Source organism: Pagrus major, chromosome 18, assembly GCF_040436345.1.
Source record: "Pagrus major chromosome 18, Pma_NU_1.0".
Lineage (NCBI taxonomy): Eukaryota > Metazoa > Chordata > Actinopteri > Spariformes > Sparidae > Pagrus > Pagrus major.
The window spans coordinates 15,334,996-15,356,738 of record NC_133232.1 but is presented as its reverse complement, the minus strand read 5'-3'; the positions used below and the strand labels follow the sequence as shown (position 1 = coordinate 15,356,738).

At 40.9% G+C, this 21,743-nt stretch overlaps 1 protein-coding gene across 1 annotated transcript in view; it reads left to right on the top strand.

The window, feature by feature from the left end:
* The first annotated feature begins 13,138 nt into the window (after nucleotides 1-13,138).
* LOC141013740 (TGF-beta receptor type-2-like) overlaps nucleotides 13,139-21,743 on the top strand; it is a 76,168-nt gene continuing 67,563 nt past the window's right edge. The window contains exon 1 of the mRNA XM_073487583.1: nucleotides 13,139-13,287. Within this exon, the coding sequence (XP_073343684.1) occupies nucleotides 13,203-13,287 (85 nt within the window). The 5' untranslated portion in view covers nucleotides 13,139-13,202. The remainder of the gene's footprint in view (nucleotides 13,288-21,743) is intronic.

The window sequence follows — 21,743 nt, the reverse complement described above, 5'->3', positions numbered from 1 at the left end:
GTAAAGGCTCTCTGAAGACATTGAAACTATGCTCGTCCTGTAAACAGTCACTGTATTGTTCCAGAACATGTCAGAAACAACAGTGGGCTCAGTGTTTCCCACAGGATTTCATGAGACTATGGTGGGTGGACCTCACACTAGGGGTCTTGGGCCATGGTCCCCCAGAGGAAAACTTTTGCACATTTTAAAGTTAAATTTATCAATCTGGTGCACTTTGAGAGAACAAGCTATCTCCTAAATAGCATGACCATAAATGAGAAATTGTGGAAAATATAAAATGTAGAAAATAATCAAATATAACACTAAGCTTTGGCTCTGCTGCCTGGTGATTAGTCCAGTCCTGACAGTTTACTGTACTACACAGCTCTGGGTATACAATGTTCGCACAGGCCTATAAGCTGTAGTCAATATCAATATATTTCTTTTCATCTTCAAGCCTATTAGTCCTGACCTGTAACTAAACATTGACTGAGAGACCAGATAATCAGTCTTTTTTTTTAAATGAGCACCCGTGCACACCTTCTATTTTTTTTTTTTTTTTTTTTTTTTTTTTTTTTCTTTTTTGTCTGCATATGTATATATTTCTGGTTTGTGTCATATTTGTCACAAACTGTAATATATGAATGCAATTTTGTTCTTGCAGTACTTTTTTTTTTTTTTTTTTTTTTTTTTTTTTTTTTTTTTTTGTGTGTAAGTGCTTGTGATGTGCATGCAACTACCACCAACCCTCTTAGTTCATCGGCCTATCTTTTATTGACAACTAATAACATTCTGTGTAAGAGGGCTTAAGACACCACCGTGAGTGGGAGACAGTAGAATACGCCATATGTACACCAATACGTATAAAAATACAGAAAAACATACAGAGGGCAGGGAAATAGAAAAAGAGAGAAGAGAAGCAAGAATAGAAGTGTTCAGATAGAGAGTGAAACCATTTTCTCCTATCGTCAAAACACCGCGATGTGATGTTGTTGGTGACGCAACGCTAAGTGGCCACAATCATTAGTAAAGCTTGGGTCACAAAGGGTTGCCACCGTGTTGGTTTAGTTTATCTAACAAGACTACTACCGGTGCACTTGTTACCACTTGGGTCCGATCAGCCAGGCGGGTCAGCCTCCCACCCCGGTCGCCAGATTAGTCAGGCCGTAGGATCCAAAAGCACCTGGGGGGACCCAGGACCACAGTCCAGCAGAGGACCCAGACCAGATGAAGTCGGGTACCGCCGGGGCGCCCATGCCGGCCCCCAGGCCCCCCCGAAGAGGAGGGGGGCAGGGGGAAGACCCATACGCACCCAATGGACACCCCCGCCACACCACCACCCTCCCCCATCGGTTGAGCCCAGGAGTCAACCCAACCCGCAGAGCCCAGGAGCAGGCAGACAGGCCGCCGAAGGAGCCCGGGCCAGGGCCAGCCAGCCAGCGCACCGGAGCATGAGGGGGGCAAGGCATTTCCCCCCATCCCCCTAGTCGATCCAACCCCTCAGCCCCGCACAGCCCCGTGTCCCACAGCCGAAGACCAGACCCCCGGGGCACAGATGGTCCCCCCGGTGACGGTCGTAGCACCCCTCCAAGGCCGGAAACCATCCACCCCCAGGGAAAACCACACGGCGACCTCCAGGATAGATGCACCCCCGCTGGCGGCAGCCAAGGACCAGGTCCAACGGGGGCCAGGGCTGCAGGGAAGTAGCACAGAGACTGGGGGGGGGGGGGGGGGGACACCCGGGGCCCCCCATCCCCCGGGCACCCCACTGTGCAAGGGCAGGCAACCCAGGCCCCGCCATATTTGTGTTTTTATTTATTTTATTTTATATGTGTTTTTTTTTTTCTCTTTTTCCCCCCCCTAATTAATTCTTTTTATTTCTTTTTGATTTTGTTATTATTCTAGTGTGGTGCATTAAAATAGAAGGGCAGGAAGGGTGACGGGAGGAGGGGATTGGCAGAGTTGCAGTGCACCACTGCACTACAGCCTACCCCCCTTTTACACCTCCAGCACCTAGCCCAACCCACCCCTCTAACCCTGATGTGTTCCCTACTCTAGCTGTGTGATCTATTCTTGTGAAGTGCATTAAAAATAGGAGTACAGGGGAGGAGGTGGGAGGGGGGGGGAGTGACACAGCATGACTGCTCTACTGTCTGCCCCCCCCCCCAATCCTGCCAACATCTAGCCCACCCGCACCCCCATCCCTAATCTATATGTGTTTAAATATGATTTTTTTTTTTTTTTTTTTTTTTTTTTTTTAAAAAAAAAAGGCAGGGCCTGTCTTTGCCCGCCCCATCCGAGGGGTCCCGTGGGGCAACGGTACCCCAGCATCCCCCGGACCCCCACCTCCCCCCGCCAGCCCCACCCCACAGGCCGAGCACCGCACGGCAGACAAGGTCCTCTACCTCCGCGTGGGGGCGCCGTACCAGACCGGAGGCACCGTCCGGCGCTACCCCGGGGATAGTGGACACACAGCCCTGTATGGGGGACACGATCCCCAGGACGAACCCATCCGGCCCCAGCAGCCGGTCCCCCAGCCATGGGCACACCAGGCACAGCCGGACAGGAGTGGGTCAGATACCACCAGGGAGATAGGAGAGGAAAAAGGGGGGCCAAAGACCATGCCCACCCTTCACCCCGCCCTCCCCCACCGCACCGGTACGCCACCGGCCGCCCCGCGCCCCACCCACCCGTCCAACCCGCCCACCCACACCGAGCCCCCCGAAACCATGAGACACCATGGACCCCACCCTGCAGGAGCAGCAGTAGTGCGCAGAGGTATCCAGGAGGGAAACCAGGGTCACTTGCCACCGCCCCCCCCGCCCCCCCGGCCAGCCCCGGGGCCGAACGGGCACCCAGCCGGCACCGCAACCCCAAACGCACACGGGCCCCATCCCCGACCGAGGGTCCAGGTCACCCATATTGCAATGGGCTTCCCACATCCATGCCTCATCCAAACCAGGAATGAGGCCAGCCACCTACGCTGAATCAAACCCATCATATAATTACCGCATGTTCCCCCCCCCCCTCGTCTAGACTACCATGTGTATGCGTGTGTATGTGTGTGTGTGTGTGTGTACTAATTTGAGGACATCTGTTTGTATGTGTGGCTAGTGACTGTTTATGTAAGGTGTCTTGGAATTAATGTGATTGTGGATGTAAAAGGAGGTCTTTATATTAAGGAAGTACAAGGTCAAATCGTTATTATACTTAGTAATCGGTAATTTCTGTGGTTCGTTGGAAATCAGTTCATTGGGGATATTAATTTTGTGAGGACTGGTGTCCATGCAGTTTCGAAGGACTCTAGTGTTTTGTTAATTACTGCTAATCTTTTTTGTATTGATATTTGGTCCATTAGTAGATTCTCCCACATCTTAATATTGAGATTATTTTTTGTTTTCCAATTTAAGAGGATAGTTTTTTTAGCTATTATAAGGGCTGTTGTGAGAACCGTGAAGTATTTATGTTGTGTGATTTGAGACATGTCACCTAGGATGCATGTAGTTGGGCACAGCTGGATGTTGTATTCCAAAATACTAGACAATCTACCGATGATTTCCCGCCAGAATTGATAGACCGGTGTGCAGTTCCAGATTGCATGAAAATATGTGTCGGCTGTGTCTAGGGTGCAGGTAGTGCATTTGTCTGTATCGGATAATCCCATTTTATATAATTTTGCCACGGTGTAATGAGTCCTATATATAACTTTATACTGTATTAGTTGTAGGTTTTTACTGATTTTGTTGTTGAAATTATAGATACAAATTTGATTCCAAAATTCAAGATTTGTTTCAATTGAGAGATCTCTCTCCCATTTCGATATAGGAATTGACAAAGAAATGTCGGCCTGGTTTAGGATTGCATATATTTTTGATACTTTTTTATTTTTGTTTGTAATATTTAGAATTCTGTCAATTGGTATAAGTTCTTCCTGTAAGTTAATATGTTTTTCTAGGATTGGGTTTATTATATATTGTAACTGTGTGTATTCTAAAAAGTTTGGGGTTATGCCAAATATCTGGGCCAATTTGGTGAGACTGATGAGAGTGTTATTCTCAATAATATGCTGTAGGTGCGTGATGCCTTTTTTCTTCCAGTTGGGAAAGTTAATCTTTTTCTTTTTAAAAGCCAAATCAGGGTTTTTCCAAATAGGGGAGCGGATTGACGGGGCTATTTGATGAGAGTTTGTGATTTGAACAGCTTTCCACCAGGCTTTCAAGGTGGTTGCTATTGTTATACTTTGGAAACACTGGTGTTGTTTAATTTTTTGTGTGATGAATGGAAGATCGGCTAATTGAAGTTCACCGCTGAGTGCTTGTTCTGTATCCAGCCAAGAGGAGTTATCTCTATTGTGCCATTGTGTTAGGTATTTCAGTTGACTTGCTAGGTGGTAATGCTCGAAGTCTGGAGATTCAAGTCCACCATGAGATTTAGGTTTTTGTAAAGTAGAGAGTTTAATTCTTGCCGTTTTATTTTTCCAGTAGAATTTGGTTATTGCTGAGTTAATCGATTTGAACCAGGAATTATTTGGAGTAATTGGTATCATTGTGAATAAGTAGTTAATTTTTGGGAGAATGGACATTTTTATTGAAGATATTCTGTCTAGTAGTAATAGTGGTAGGTTAGACCACCGGCACAAGTCCTGTTCTATTTTTTGTTGGAGAGGCGAGAAGTTTAGGTTAAACAAATCAGATAGTTTGGGAGAGATATTAATGCCCAGATATTTGATATTTCCTACTCTGAGTTTGTGTTTATTTGCTAGTGCTGCTGCTTTTTTTCTTTCTATGTTGTTTGGTAGCATTGTGGACTTAGACCAGTTAATAGAGTATCCGGATACTTTTGAAAATGATGAGATTATGTTAAAGCAATTTGGGAGGGAGGATTGGGGGTCTTCTAGTAGGATTAATACATCATCTGCGTATAAAATTATTTTATATTCTGCTGTGTCTGTTTTAATCCCTTTTATGTTTATATTTTCTCTGATTGATGCTGCGAGAGGTTCAATGAATAATGCGAAGAGGGATGGAGAGAGAGGGCAACCCTGTCTAGTCCCATTGAGTAAGGGAAAGTTATTTGAAATTAAACCGTTAGTGAATACAGTAGCCATTGGTGAGCTGTAAAGTGCCCTAATCCATCCACTAAATGTCTCACTGATTCCAAATTTTTTTAGTATTAGGAATAGGAATGTCCAGTTTACTTTGTCAAAGGCTTTCTCCGCGTCTAATGATAATATTAGACTTTCTGTTTCTTTTTGTTGCGATAATTGCATTAAGTTAAATAATTTCCTGGTGTTGTCAGACGATTGCCGTCCTTTGATAAAACCCGTTTGGTCGGGGTGAATGAGATTCGGTATAACACACTCAATTCTGGATGCGAGTACTTTACTAAAAATTTTAATGTCTGTGTTAATTAGTGATAGAGGGCGGTAACTTGCTGGATTAGTCGGGTCCTTCTCTGGTTTTAAAAGTACATTTATCATTGCTGTGTTCATAGTTGAAGGAATTATGCTTGATGCTGTGAATTCTGTAATCATACGCATGAAGAGTGGGGATATGGTTTCCCAGAAGTGGTTGTAAAATTCAATAGGGAAACCATCAGGACCTGGCGATTTATTATTCGGAATTTTACTGATGGCACAGTAAATTTCTACTGGTGATATGGGTCTATCTAAATCATTTTGTGTTTCCTTATCGAGTTGTGGTAGTGTAATTGAGTTAAGGAATTGATTAATTTCCTCCTCGCTTGGGTTGAGGTCTGACGCATACAATTTCCTATAAAAATTTTTAAACGCATTATTAATGTCATTATTGTTGTGGAGAGATTTACCTGTAGAGTCCTTAATGCATGAGATGGTTGTTTTTTCTTTGTTTTGCTTAAGAAGGTTAGCTAGGTATGTAGTTGAGTTGATGTTTTGAAAATCCTTGAGTCTTAGTCTTTCAAGCTGAAATTGGGTTTTTTTATTGATAATATCGTTTAGTTCAATTTTGAGTTTTCTGATTTCACAAAAGAGACTTTCTGTTGGTTGTTTAGCGTACATGTTTTCCTTGTCTACTATTTTTGTTTGCAGGTTATTTTCTCTTTGTGTTTCCTTCTTCTTTTTGTAAGATGAGAAAGATATGATCCTACCTCGTAGTACTGCTTTGGCAGTTTCCCATAGTATTACTGGTGAAATGTGTGGTGTGTCATTTGTTTCCAAGAAAAATTTCCATTCTTGTTTAAAGAATTGGTTGAAGTCTTCGTCTTTTAACAATGATGTGTTAAATCTCCATCGGATGGAGGGTTTTTGCTGTACATTAATGTTTAGATTAAATGATACTGCGGCATGATCACTAATAATTCTTGGATGGATTTGTGTTTCAGTGATAACTCTTTGAAGCGAATTACTAGTTAAGAAGTAATCAATTCTTGAAAAGGTGTGATGTACTTGTGAAAAGAAGGTGTATTTTCTTTCTTCCTGATGGTTTATCCTCCAGCTATCTCCGAGGCCGTAGTCCTCCATATACTGTTTCAGGGTCCTTGCTGATTGAGCAGGTCTGGGCTTTCCTCCCTGGCTTGATCTGTCTAAAGGAGAGTCCATCACAGTGTTAAAATCGCCACCAATGATAATTTCTGCACTTGGTAAGTTGTTTAGTAAAGAGAAGAGTGTATGAAAGAAGTCTGGGTCATCCTGGTTTGGTCCGTATATGCTGGCTATGGTTAGTTGGTAATTGTAGAGAGAAATGTTAATAATTACGTACCGTCCTTCTGGATCTGAAATGGTTGTATTGTGTGTGAATTGTAATTTACTGTTAATTAGGATTGCTACTCCTCTTTGTCTTGAGTTGAAGTTTGCATAGAAGGCCTGCGGATAAGTTGGGGATCTAATAACTGTATTTCTTGAATCTATAAGATGCGTTTCTTGCAGTAGGCAGATATCTGCCTGAAGTTTATTTAGATGGTTTTTTATTTTGATCGTTTTTGCCTGATTTCCAATACCACAAACATTCCAACTTATAAGTTTAACCATTGTGGATTATTGTAATGTTCCCAAGTACTTCCTTGTATGTATGTGTATTTGTGTGTGTGTGTGTGTGTGTGTGTGTGTGCATGGTAGAAGGTGAGATTATATGTAAATATGTGTTTAAAACAGGACAAGTGTACGTGTACATATGAGTGTGTGAGAGAATGGCTTTGTGTGTGTGAGAGTGGGAAAGAGAGTACGTGAGTGTAAGAGGAATAGAATATGTGTGTGTTTGTGAAAAGGAGAGGTATTAAGTGTGTGTGTCTATGTGAGTATGTGTATGTGAAAGACTGTGCGTGTATGTGTATGGGAGTGATATACATTGTGTGTGTGTTTAGGGGGGTGAGGGGTGTCACGGTTATCTGTGAATAGAGAAAAAGGAGAGAAGAAGAGATGGGAGGGGGGTCTGAGGGGATACATGCCCAATTTTGTGACAGAGCAAAACCACGTAAGTGAAATGTTAATATCGCAGTGGACAAATAGTGATCGTGCGAGGGGAAAAGTGGGGGGAGGAGAGCCAAACACATCTTGATGTGTGGGCGAGACTGGCATGAGTGCGTATTAATATATTGCCGGTCATTACAGGAATGTTTACTTTAGAATAACCACGGGGTTAATTCTAGGTCTCGGAACAGCTGGCCATCGATATACAGTTTGTCCACTGCTATTACTGCTCTACGTTGTTTCGCCATATTTTCTTTGCGGATGGGAAAAAGGATTTTACGTCGAGCCAGGATTTCCTTGGGGTATTGATCGTTCATGCCATAATTTGTGCCTTTGAGTAGGACGCCTTGTTTTCTTACAAACTCTTTATGTTTGTAGTGTTCGAATTTGGCGACTATCGGGCGCGGGTGTTTGTTGTCCTTTTTGAAGGCTCCTAGGCGATGCACACGGTGGAAGGTGATTTGTTTTAACTTGTCGTCCGAGATCTTTAATTTAGTAGCCATAAAGTTTTTTATCTCATCCTCGGATTCGGTGGGATTGTGCCCTTCGGTTTCGGGGATGCCTGAAAATATTAAGTTGTCGCGCATGGAGCGACCTTGCAGCTCTAACACTGTCTCTTTTAATTCTTTGTTTATTTTATGGATATCTGACACGTCGGCTGTTAGAGTTTGAACGGCAGTTTTCAGTTGTTTGTTTTCTGAGTTAAGCTGAGTAATTTGGTCGTGGCAGAACTGTAAACTAACTTTGAGTTCTTGGAACTCTTTGTGTAGTAACTCCACGAGAGCTATACGGGAGTCCATCGAGGAGAGATGGTTGTTTATTGTTACCAATGTCTCACTAACCTCAGGGCTATACAGCGGAGAATCCGTTTGGGTTGGTGAATCTGTTTGGGCGACGAACGACTTTGGAGATGAATTCGTCGACTCAGGAGAACGCGGTCGTTTAGCTGGTGGTGTTGAAGTCGCTCCTTTCCCCTTACGTCCCATATTGGTTAGTTTGTTGTAGTACTCGTCAATGAAATCCTCCAGCTGTTCCAGGGTTAACGATTTTTGTTTTTGTTGTTGTTTACGAGTGGTATATCACTGACGTATTCCTTTGGTTGATTAGATTATATTTGACTATTTGATAAACTTTAGACTTTTATTTACTAGGTTTTAGTTTCAGTTTACGTTTAATAGCCGGTACTGTGCGCCGCCATGTTGAATCACGTACCAGTCTCGCGAGCACCGGAAATCACAACGTCATCCTCCGGACCGGCTGCAGAAGCATCATTTTGTAGTAGGTTCAAGGTTCGTGCACACCTTCTAAACTATATATTGTCTGGTCTGTATGGTTGAGGTTGCTGCTCGAGAACCGGCGGCCATTCCGTGCATGCACATGTGAATGCTTGTACACGCGCAACAGGGTTATCTTTCTGTGCTGTGGTTCATAAACACTGCTGCCTGTTGGAATTTATCAAATGAAATAAATAATGTGAGGTATATGTCAGTCTCACGTTTTTCAGTCACAGAGAAGCGCAGGAAGTGGATGGTAAATAAAACACAGGTAGAGAAATATAGGCTATATACTGCCCAGCTTGGTTAACAAGACAGACAAACAGACTGGGAGAGGGACTGACTACAAGGTAGCACATCAACTTAATGTTACTGACCACAAGTTCACCTGACAGCTGCTTTATAGTCTATACAGTTACAGCCGCCTCGATTTTCCACTCTCATCCGGCTGCCTTTCAGCTACCAGCCGCCTGCCAGCCGGTTACCATCCCCTGGGAGTCCCCTCCTCCTCCTGGGGGTCTGCCTAGATTCCACTGTAAAACACGCCCATTCATTCCCTCACAAAAAACATAGACAGCATAGATACCCTTTAAACCTAAACCATACTGTTCTACCCCATTACATCTCAGTGGCAAATATCACACTGTTATCCCACAACATTTATTTTAAAGCTTTCGTTAGTTAGCGTAAACCCTATTGGTTACTTTACTTACTTTATTTATATTTTATATCAATTATCTAAAGTTGTAGCTAGGTTATATTATATGTTAAGCCACCCAGCAGTATATACAGTTATTAAACTTAGTTAACCTTTACCTGCTGCAGCCCAAAAGTTATGAACGCATTAATGTATCAATAGTTATAATTTGTCTCTCTCCAATGCACTCCAGTATCTCAGTTGGTAGAGCATGCGACCCATATACAGACACCCTGCAGAGGGCCAGGGTTTTGGCTTATCTATGTTCTCTTGCTGAATGTCATCACCCTACCTCCTGTCAACTCCCAAGCCGCTCTGCCAAGAGAAGTGAAACATTTCTTGTTTTACAGTTTCATCAGAGTTTATTTAGGCTCTGTTTAATAGTACATAAACAAAATGGCAGGGACTTCCGAATCACCAGCTTTCTCTATTTTGGCTAAGTTCTACACGAAAAATGTTCCTTATAGCATGTTAGGAGATGAATAGGCAGTGTAGTAACAAATTCTTGCTTTACGTGTTATGACCTAATTGTTGAATGTTGACATTTAATCTCATCTTGTTTTATTTTGTGAATTTGGATTCTACAGGTCACAGATCATGAACGTTTCATCCAGGGATCTATTGAGCAGCCAACGGTGGGGATACATGTTATGAAAGACAAAGATACCAGTGCCTACCTTAACAAGGATCCTGATGATCTGGTGCAAGAGTACATGTAGATTTAACATCACTGACATCTGAAAAAGTTTAAAGTACAAATAGTATTCCTTATGAGACAGCAGTGATTGATATGGCTGTAAGATGGAAACATCTGGTGATTTAGAGAATTGGTGTCACCAAGTTGAAACACTTGCATCTGAAGGGTAGGATTTTTCCTAGCTGAGAATATTTGACATTTTATGTGATTTCTTTTTATTGATTTTTTTTTATCTTTGCACATTTAATGTTGTGAATATTTGCTATTTTTCCAGGTTCTGGAATAAAGGTTGTAACTGTGACATTGTTTTCAAAATGGAAAAGGTGTTTAATGTTAAGAATTATCAAGAAAAATCTATTTTAAAAGTATTAGACAACAAGAAAATTATTGATAATTTGAATTTAATTGATTTTCTTGTATTTAAATTCAAATAAATATTGAAAGTAAATACTGTGTAACAAAATTAATTAACTGTAATGTAACTTACATCTATGAAAATATAATTGACATGAAATTATTTAAATAACAAATAATGTTAAAATTAAGTGAACAAATAGTATTGCAATGAGGAGAGGGAGGCAGAGCACTTTGCTCTTTTGGTGGATGAAAGTAAAGATGTTAGTAAAAAGGAACAGATTTCAGTGATCCTGAGGTATTTACACCCAGTGTCAGAGGAAGTGCATGAGGAATTTTTGCATTTCACTACTAGCTAGCATCAAGCATACACTCAGTCAGTGTAATATAGACCTAAATTTTTGTGTTGGCCAGTGCTACGCGGAGCATCGGTAATGTTGGGATGTAACAATGGAGTTCAGGAAAATTTCAGGAACGAGGTGCCACAGGCAATTTATATACACTGCCATGCGCATAGCGGCATATGATCTGACCGGTCTGTAATCGCTGCCATCTCAGAAAAGTGCACAGATGAAAAATGGAAAGAAATCCGAAAGCAAGCAGAAGGCCTGCGCGCAAACACAGGAACTGAAAGACAGACTTCACTTCGTGAGAGAAGGCAGGCCCAAACAGCGCGGCATCTGGAGGGTTTTGTTGTGTAGGCCCCGTTAGAAAGAGCACGCTTAGACAGCATGGACCTGAAAAATGCACTCTTCTATCCTGTTATAGACAGGCTGGTAATGGACATGAAACTGCGCTTTTCAACAGAGACAAATGATGTACTCAGAGGTGTGCCAGCCCTACGCCCCAAACACACATCTTTTCTAGACAAACAGCACATACTGCCTATGGCCCGTCATTATGGTAGAGGTGAGGAAAACTTGTCTGCAGACCTCTACCAGGCTTGCCGGCTACTGCAAAAGAAAAGAAGAACCGGCAGACACTATCACCAGAACTCAGGAGTTCCTATCCCTCGTGAAGCCATACAGAGATGCATTTATAGACTTGTACAAACTGATATGCATATCCCTGACACTTCCCATGAGTGCAGTTTTTCTTGAGGAACAGAAGTGGACTCTCGAACCAGTAACCCAGCACTGTTGGTTATTAACACAGAAAACAAGGGCCCTTGGACAGCAACAAAATCATTGATGCCTTCGTACTCAGCCACAACAACAAATGCATTGTTATGAAGTCTAATGGTAACTGCATGATTGTTTTTTTCTGTTCTTATAAATGTAATGAATATATATAGAAACCTTACATCTATATCCCTTAAGTTGAATATTTTGCCTTGTTGTTAACACAGGGTACTGCCTATGTACATGTGTCTGTCGGGGGTGTTGCAATAGAAATTAAACTGGGGATTGGAAACCCTAAATTTCAGAGCACCGTCACTGAAAAGTCAAGCAACCCCATAGCACCAGCAAAAGAAAATGTCCGGCGCCACCACTGTTCAACAGCGCACGCAACAGGACTTTATTTTATTCATACTTACTTACTTTTTTAAAACATATTTAAAAAAAAAAAAAACACCCCAAAAAAGGTTGTTTTCTTTCTCGGAAGTCAAATGAGGTCTATGTGTGCATGTGCATGCTGCCTGTAACAAAATTCAGATAAAGAAATACTGAATTCTTCTATCATTTTAATCTACTGGCCTATTCAAGGTTAAAAATACTGACTTTTAAGATACATAGTCTACTGGAATTAACTGATAAATACTTAATAATCAATAAAAAAATAACCAACCTCTAAAAAAAGAAGTACTCAGATTTTGTACTGGAGTAAAAGTAGCAATATCACAGTGTTTAAATATTCTGTAAGTATGTCAAAGGCAGAAGTGACTGTTTTTAAGTATTTTATATTGTTACATGCATGCTGTGTTTTATTGGCATGAGTTTGTTTGTTTTATTGCATGGTTTTATTGCTACAAATTGGTTTGTCTGCACTTGTCACTGCTTGATGTCTGCACTCCCACTTAACTCACTTGATTACCTGATAACATGCACCTGGAGACCTACTTGATTTTGTAACATGGACTGGAAACCACTAATTGGGTTTCGGAGAATGGCACGAGGGACCAATGGCGTGGTTTGAGACTGGGACCAACCACCTGGCTGAAAGGTTAAAGGTGAGGAGACTGGCATAGAACAAAAAAAAAGAAACAGAAGGAAAAGAAGGCAGAGGAGTGGAAAGATAAAGAGACCTGCAGAGCAAGGACGCTGGTGTACCAGGTGTGGAGAGAGACAGAGAAAGTTTATTTCTATTAATAAGCGATTGTTATATGTGGGCATCTTAGTCATTTTTATGTATTCCCAAACAATGACTGAATGCAGCTTTTGGCACTGTTCACTGTAGTCTATACTGCCTGAAACTCTGTAGGAGCTCTGTGATATTTCAGAAAGCTGAAGTTTCTGTCTATGTATACAGAGCTGTTTACCGTTCTGTTTCCAGCATTTGGATTGGTAATTACACACGCGCGCGCACACACACACCGAGAGAGAGAGGGAGAAAGAGGGGAGAGAGAGTCCTCCCTCCCTCCTCCGGTTTCCTGTCAGTGTGTGTGTGCGTGTGTGCGCGCGCGCGCGTGTGGATGGTTCGGCAGTGACTCTACAGCTGCTGAGCGCATAACACAACGGACACACTTAACTTATTCCTCTGACTCGTTTACTTGAGCTTTAATGTGAATGAGAGTCTTTGGGCGGAGGACACAGAAACATGGAGGGACAGCGCTACTCTTTATCTTTACGTGGAGTGTTGTCTATCTCTTTCTTCACGGTGCTGCTGGAGCCCGGGACCGCCGGTGAGTTACGCATATATCCTAAACTTTACCAACAATGTCTATACAATGCTATGATCTTACTACACCCTTCACTGATGACAGTGTCGGCGTACTTAAACCAAACTTGAATTGTAGTCGTAATGAGCCTGAGAAACTTCCCTTTCTAGCACGTTACGCATGGCTCTCAGGAGAGCCGAGAACAGCCAGGCGCAACAGGTGACTCATACAGCGACACATACACTGCTCAGCTATGCGTGTAACTGCTGGCTACATTAGCTCACTGTTCCGCTCTGTTAGAAACAGCACACATGTTTGTACACACAGTGAAACATCAGAAAGATAGTTTCCACTATGAGATGAACTTTCGTTACAAGACTCTAGCTACAAGACCCTCTACAAAATATTAATGGTTTTATTAAAGTTAAAAGTAAATATCATATTTTGATATTGGGTAAGATAAATGACTTGTAAAGACCTTTTATAAATGGGCCCTTGCAGTTGAGTTTCATGTATTTCTCCTCTTTTGCTGAACATCTTACATATTTGATGGAACCCCCTGAATCTACATTTTCCCACTGTTATTTCTCCTTAAGCAGCTTTAAAGGGACAATCAGTTCACTTGTCTGAAGGAGTACTAGCAGTCTGCGTAAACTGTTCATCAGGGTTATCCCAGATCAGTCTCAAGACTTCAGATTTTTAACAGACTGTGTAATGAACTAAGGACATGTAGTTTGAGGTCTAACTAAATGTGCTATTAAGCTAAATTATGAGAATTGTAGAATAAAGTTTGTTGGACATACTGTACATTACGGACTAAAAGTCCTTTATAAATTGGTCACTTGTGAGTAGGGATTGACTGTTTTTTTTAGGGCCGATACAGATATTAATTATTAGTTATCAAGAAGACATATAACTGATATACATTTGCAGTAAAAAATTAAATCTTGGTGTCAAAATGTAATGTAAGTAACTACAATTTACTTAGTTTTTCCAATTTCAGCTACTTTATACTTCCACACCTCTACATTTATTTGGTAACTTAACCTTGCAGATTCAGATTATTCAGTTTATTTTACATGTGACATGTCCAGCCCACAACACTATCTGACTGATAACATGAGTGAGACCACAAAGCGATGACTACGGACAGAGGACAGAGAGAGGTATCTGCATCAGAGCCAAAGTATTGCATTTTTAAATTAATTGATTTTGTCAACAATAGGGCACAAAAACACTGACACTAGTCATTGGAAATTTGCAGAATTGGTCTATCCCTTTTTGTGAGACCCACAACTTTATCCGTCTGTCAGTATCATACAGTTCATGCTCTGCCTGTTCAGGTATTTATTGAGGCAACATGATGTTGACACTTTCTGCAGTGAAACATTCAAACCCAAGACTGCATGTTTTTATGGCTGCACCACTCCACTAGATGGAAATTTTATAGATGTCTTGTATCATTTTAGACACATTTCCCCAAAATGTAGCGTGACATATTTGCTATTTAACGTTTGGATCTCCACTAGAATTTAAAATGCATTTTGGCAGGTTTGAACAATGCTTGGCTGCACAGTATGAGATGGATTGAATGTCCCACCAGTTAGTTCCACAGTTCCTATAGAGAAAACGTGTTTTGGGGTACTGCTTTTAAGTCATCTTGTAAGTTTGTGTGGTGTCAGTAGCACTTTCCCTCCTCTGCACTGTAATCCCACATGTTAACAGTGGTAATTCAACAGTCTTGGCCTCATACCATAACACCTCCCATCGCATTAAATCAGAGAAACTTCCCCACGCTTGGTGACAGGTGGGTAGATCGAAGGCAACAGATGAAAATGAAAATTGTTCCTTTAGTCAATGTGAACACATGCATCGTGTGTTACCCCTGTTTTCCTTCCCTTCTCTTCTCTTGTTCTTTACCCCCTCTCTCTGCCATTTGTTCCTGCCCTTCTACCACGGTGGGGCCTATTTTGAACCTGGAAATCTCACATACCAGAAGGACTGTGTGGTCCTGCTGCATTGTGTGTGTTACAAATAGACAGGCACATCAAAATAATTGGATACAAACGCATAAGAAGACAAACAAACTTCCGTCCACATTCCCCCATGCTCCTCACCAACACACATTAGGACACACACACTCCCTGTTATTCTGACTTCTCTGGAGCACCTTGGACCGGAGGAAACTCCTCACCACTCTCGCAGTGCCGGAGCAGCTTGACATTGTGGTTATCCAAACACCAGAGCTGGACTCTGTTGTTTTTATCTTTTCATTCTGTGTTTTCTTTCAATTGATGCAGATAACCATCTGCTTGGTGGCCTGTCACAGAAAGGTTCCTTCTTTCTTCCTTTCCAGGGAATTGTCTGTCTCGGCAGAGGGTGAAGGTGCAGAATAAGAATCATGGTTGAAAGCTGAACAGGAGTTGTATGAAAGGGACAGTGGATAAATATTTCTCCTGTTCAGATCAGCAAACCTCTTATTCCTGCTGCGTTTACTCTGACTTCACTGAGCTCCAGTGTGCAGAAGAGTAGAGTAGAGTGGAGAAGAGACAAGAGAGGTTCACCCACTTTAACCTCCTTTAAAGTTTCTCCCTTTGATTTTTTTACCATGTAGTCGACTTCCCCTTGCGCTCTCCTGCTTCGCTGACTCTGGGTCAAAAAGAAGAAGGAGGGATGGAGGCAGAGGTTGCAGATGGAGAGGGGAAACATGAATGAGAGGATGACAGCCAAGTTGGAGAGAGGGCTAGATTAAGAGGAAGTTGCAGAGGTGGGAGGATAACTTTCAGGAGCAGAGGGAGAGAGCTGAGCTGCCTGCTGTGGCAGTTATGTAGCACTGTGCAGCTCCTTGCCAGTTGTCTCTCCTCATTTCAGTGATGGGATGAGAGCAAAAAGAAGGATTCCAGAGATTAGTATTTGCCATGCAGAAGTGTCATCTATTTTAGAGGTTTAATAGGCTTAGATTTGGAGAACCCATAGCTACACACAGGGATCTACACTCATTAAATGATTATACAAACACTTTGAGTGCTCGTTAATTTTCTTTTGTTTTGTGAAACCCCTCTGCCATTGCAAATCACTAATCAGATGAAATATGCAGTACAATGACCATGTTAAGCACATCACTTAGTATGTTGAGTATGGGACGGGAGGGGCCTGATCTGCAGCAAATTAGCAGACTCCCCAGCATGCATTGTTAAATGACAGTAAAAACTGAGATCTTTCTTTTTCATAGTTTGATGGAAACATATGATTGAAACTGGATGTGTCTCTTTTACAAATACATTTCAATATACGTCATGTTTTCCGCTAACCATGATAAAGGTTATTATTGAATTCAGTCTTGACCCATTCACATTTTGACAATTAGGTGTAAATATGAAAAAGTGATTTTATTTCTGCTCAAACAAAGTAATTAACAGTAAGTTTATGGATTGTACTGACTTTCCTTGGAACTTAATGGTTAAGATATGTAAATATAAAGGATAATTCTTTGATGTTTTGGTGTTTCCACAGGACCCAAAAACAGACAGTCAGGACTGGGAAATCTTAAAGGGAATTTATTAATAATACTTAGCAAGAGAACATGCCAACAGTAGTTGGCTAGGGCTGAGTTAGCGGTGAGGATCCATGGGTAGGGAAGTGACTCTGTGGCTTAACCCAGGAGAAGCAGTAGAGGCATCCTTGGGCAAGGTTGATTCACTGAGATCATTTGTACAATAGCAGCAGAACTCCAAACCCTGTTTGCAGTGTTTCCCAGAGGTTGAGAATTTACTTGTAGTGGCCGGTGGAGCAGTGTGTGACAGCGTGGTGTGTGATGGTTGGAATCGGTAAATTAAACTAGTTAGACAAAGGTTTGTGAATAACCCAACTGACTATTCGAAATAAATAACTATATGGCAACTCAGCTGACAATTAACAATTAAAAAACATATGGAAACATGTAAACATAAATGTTCCATTTTCAGAATATATTGAAGAACAAAACTGATGTTAATTTTGCTGTTTTACATTCATTAGGCAACTATAACTGACCACACAATCAAATATTCACTGCCACCTAGACATCTAGCTAAGTACTATAGTATTAGACAATACCATGAATGTAGTAAGTTGTAATTGTTCTGGAATTAAGTTATATAGGCAAATGAACACAAGTTCTTTTGTAGCTTTGAATTATTAAATTTACATAATTGTGCCAAGCAAATGAAGCTGCATTGGAAACATCCATTCTGAGGCAAAGTTTCAGTGCAGACAGAAGTCAAGCTCAGCCAGTAGGCTAGACCAGGGGTACCCAAATTTTTTCCCATAGAGGGTCAAAACTGAAAACTAATGGTGGGTTATGCTCCAAAAGCAAACACCTATTGCATTGTAAAGATTAAAAAGGGTATTAGGATCCCAAGTTCTCTTAATTGACTGGCTTCCTGCTGTGCACTTCACATTGCATGGCACCATCAGGATCCTACATAGTTAAAGAGCATTTATATCTCACAAAAAATGAACCAGCATAAACATTATTATACATTTTTTAAATATATATATATATATATGTATATATATATATATATATATATATATATATATATATATATATATATATATATATATATATATATATAAGATCAGTACAAATACTGGGTGGGCTGAATTGCCTTGTGCTGGCTCTGAACCTGTAGTTAAGCTAGCTTTAATTTCCTGCACTTATTGTGGATGCAGCTTATTACAATCAAATACTAGCAGCTACCAACAACAACTTGCATGTTACTCACTGCATGGGTTGATGTTGTTAATAAATCAACCCACCTTAAATTTAACAACCTTGACAATGAAGGTCTACTGGACTTTGCGCATAATGACACAACAATTGCATGTCTTTTATTTGAAAAAAAAAAAGGAATTGGAATTTTATCTACAGGTCTACCTTAGTGGGCTGCTGCATGTATACGTATATATATCCTTTTGTTTGAGCATATAAAGGTCATATTGGTAACAATTTTATGTAGACAAATTTCAAAAAGAAAAAAAACTATTTTCCTTTAAAACATTGTATGATTGTGAATCAATACATTTAAAATGTTTGTCACTTTCAAAATGATCATCTTGTTTAGGTCTGTGTAAGAATTCTTACGGTTCCAGTGTTTACCAAGGTTTTGTCAGGCAATAGTATAAAGCTGTTGGTATTATGTGGTATCTTTGTTTTGTCTTGGTAGTTGCCAGTTCGTGGAAAAAACGTAAGTTGGCTGATTTCTACAGTTTGTGCAGAGACATAAAAACAAATACAGAAATCTCTCGAGAAAAACCAAGAACTGTTCTAGCTGTGGCAGAAACATCTGTGTTCATGTAGGATCCTTTTGCTTATAGTATGAACCTTTTTTGATATCTGTCTGTAGTGCAGAGTTTACACTCTTTCCATTCTGATTTGAGCAGTTTGGAGCAGTCTTTCCTGTATATGGGTGATAAACTGCAGTCAAGTTTCCTGTGTGTCCTCCCATCCACCATGAGCTCACATCCTCAGTGGTTTGGAAAAAGAGGGAAAGGGGAAGAGTCGAGGGTATTTCAGCTCATGGGACAACGTGATCTGTTTGCATCAGTATGACAGGGATATAATGCTGATATGCATAGTTCTGCTTTACATCAGCTCCTGAAAATGTTTTCAGGAACTACGGTTGATGGTGTGTTGTTCGGTTGAAGGAAAATACTTCCTACATTTAGGGGCAGTGATGGCCCAAGGGTTAGAGAAGCAAGCTTGTGACCAGAGGTTTTGGTGGTTCAAATCCCTTGACTGACAATAATAATAAAGAATCTGGTAGCAGTGCTTGCATTACCACCAGTTGTGAATGCATACCTGTGTAAATGTGATCAGGTCATGCCTGGAAAAGAGAGTATCACTCTCAGCAAACTCCGCTGTATAAATGAAGGAAAAAAAAACATGAAACTTCTCACAAGGGTTGTGGATTACACTGCTGTTGCTGATCGGCCTTAGAGATGTCTGGAGAGAAGGCTGATATCTACAAAACTTGGCAACTCACATCAATACAATCGGATGAATAAATGGTATAACAGGTATTATAATTTTTTTTTTGGGGTGAACTATCCCTCTAATGTAGCCACTTGTCTTTACTTTGTCTGCTGCTAACAAAGTGAAATAGTTATTTATCAATGTTATTCTTTGTAATCTTAGTCTGCCAGACAGAAGCAAGTTATAGTAGCATGATTTCCTACTGCAGCAACAGGAGCACAAAAATATCTCACATTTCAATTACAGCCCCTTCAGGAGCCATCAAGAGCATGCTTAATGACAGTCGACACTTTCCTCCTCCACTTTCCTGTGACGCACTGAGACACTCCTGTTTTCATACTATGATTCTTACACATGGACTAGCAGCAGGAAAAAGTGCAGCGGCAATAAAAGAGAGAGTCAGAGTGCTTTAGCAGCTGGAACAATGATCCACATACCACCACAGACCTTCATGCACAGTTACCCTTTAACTTTCTGCACTGGCACACTCTGTTGGAACTTCAAAGTAAAGGGTGTAAAGCTGTAGCCTCTAACTATCTAAGATCAACAGAGCTGTTATTTGATCACAAACCAGAAAAGTAAGTAAATGGAGATATTTAAGGTGTTGTCTTTCTTTTGTTTTGGTTTATCTTTTGATTGTGTTGACGCAAACTTCACCTCCTTTTCGCTTGGACTCAACTCTTAAATAGTGTAGACATTTACTAAAATCAGCAAAAAAAATTTTGAATAGTCCATTCCATCTTTTCTCGACAATCAAATTGCTTGAAATTCAAGTATCCTTCCATAGTAACAGTGAAAACAGGAACTTCTACTTGCTAATGCCACATGGCTTACATGGTGCAGATTCACCAAATTGTAATATTTATATTATCCAACTTCTGACTAAAAAACTGGGCTGAGGTGTGGCCAACAGTTAACTCTAGGACTCAACATATAATAGGGACTTTAAGCAGTGATGGTAGGGGGACAGCTAACTTTCCAAACTGGTTGCCAGGGTAGTGGAAAACAAATATCACAAGCAACATTTAACTTTGACAACAGCTACTCCTGTAACTACCTTCTAACACTTTTTTGATGTACTAAGTTAGGCAAACCAGGTGTTCTCTTTAGATTTAAATATCTGTACCATTTTGTGCAAACCTCTTCATCATGGGATGTGCAAGAGTTCACAGTATAGAGAATATATGTCATGATGATGGTCAAAGATGTCATTGTTGATGAGACCAGCTGCAGATGAGTATAAAGGGCAGGGTGGTAATTTATCACTGGGGGTGGCTAGACTGAAATCTGGTCCTAAAACGGTGTGGCAGGACAGTTACTTTAGTTTAGACACATTGTTTTTATTAGAACATGTCCGTACTGTTTATTATACAGTGTGAACAGTTATATGATCAGGCTAACAGATTTACAGTGTGGACTCTGTAGTGTTTTGAATGTTTTTTGTAAAGCCCTCTGTACATGTAGGATATGATTAATAGGATCTTTAATTTTAATATTACAGACAGGATTTATTCAATTTTTCACTCAGATGATGTCAGTACTATCTGCCCTCTTTCAGGGAGAAAGTAAGGAACAGTTGTGTATAAAACTAATGATTTTATATTGTCATATAGTGGAAACATGAACTGCAGAGAAAAACGTGTTCAACAGACAGCCAGATGGTTTTCACAGGGCACAAGGTTTACGAAGTACAACTGACTGAGATCTTCAGCCACTTTAGACTTACTTGTCACTGTAACTCGGTCCAATAATTGATACAGCAGGATCTTCCAGCTCTGCAGGCCTGTTCATTTCTTCATGGGGGTGAAAGCCAGAGCTGATCCTGGAGCAAGAATTTTATGATTTACTGACTGTACACAATATCTAACAGTGTCACTGCTACAGTGAGGTGCACGTAATAAACCTTGTAATGTCCTCAAAAATGTATATTGAATTACATAACAGTCTCATAACCATAATGCCAAGTCGTTACAGTATAATGAATTGAATGACAATATTTGGTCTACTACTGGGTCTATACAATCGCAATTTATAGTCAACTGTTACAAATAAAGGCAAAATAAAAGAAAAACAAGAACAAGACACTGGATCATGACACATTTATTTTAAAAAATCAACAGTAAAGCCCAGGAACACCAAGCCCAAGAAAAGAAACTCTCAATAAATTACTGCATTGAGATAAAGAAGCTAGTGGAACAGTTGCTAGAAAGCCCTCACTGCTGTTAAATATATCTGATATACATTGTGTAGAGCTGGAGGAAATTCAGTGTCCTGCTCAGTGAAGCTGAACCAGGGCAGATGCTTGGCAACACTGAGGCTTAAACCCAGACCTCACAGATGAAGGAGGGGTTCTCCATCTCCAGAACCACCCTGCTGCACCACAGCACCTGCATACTACACACAGAGCTTCCATCCCACCCTCTAAGTCAGCTTTGTTTGAACACAAAAGCCACAGGGAAAAACG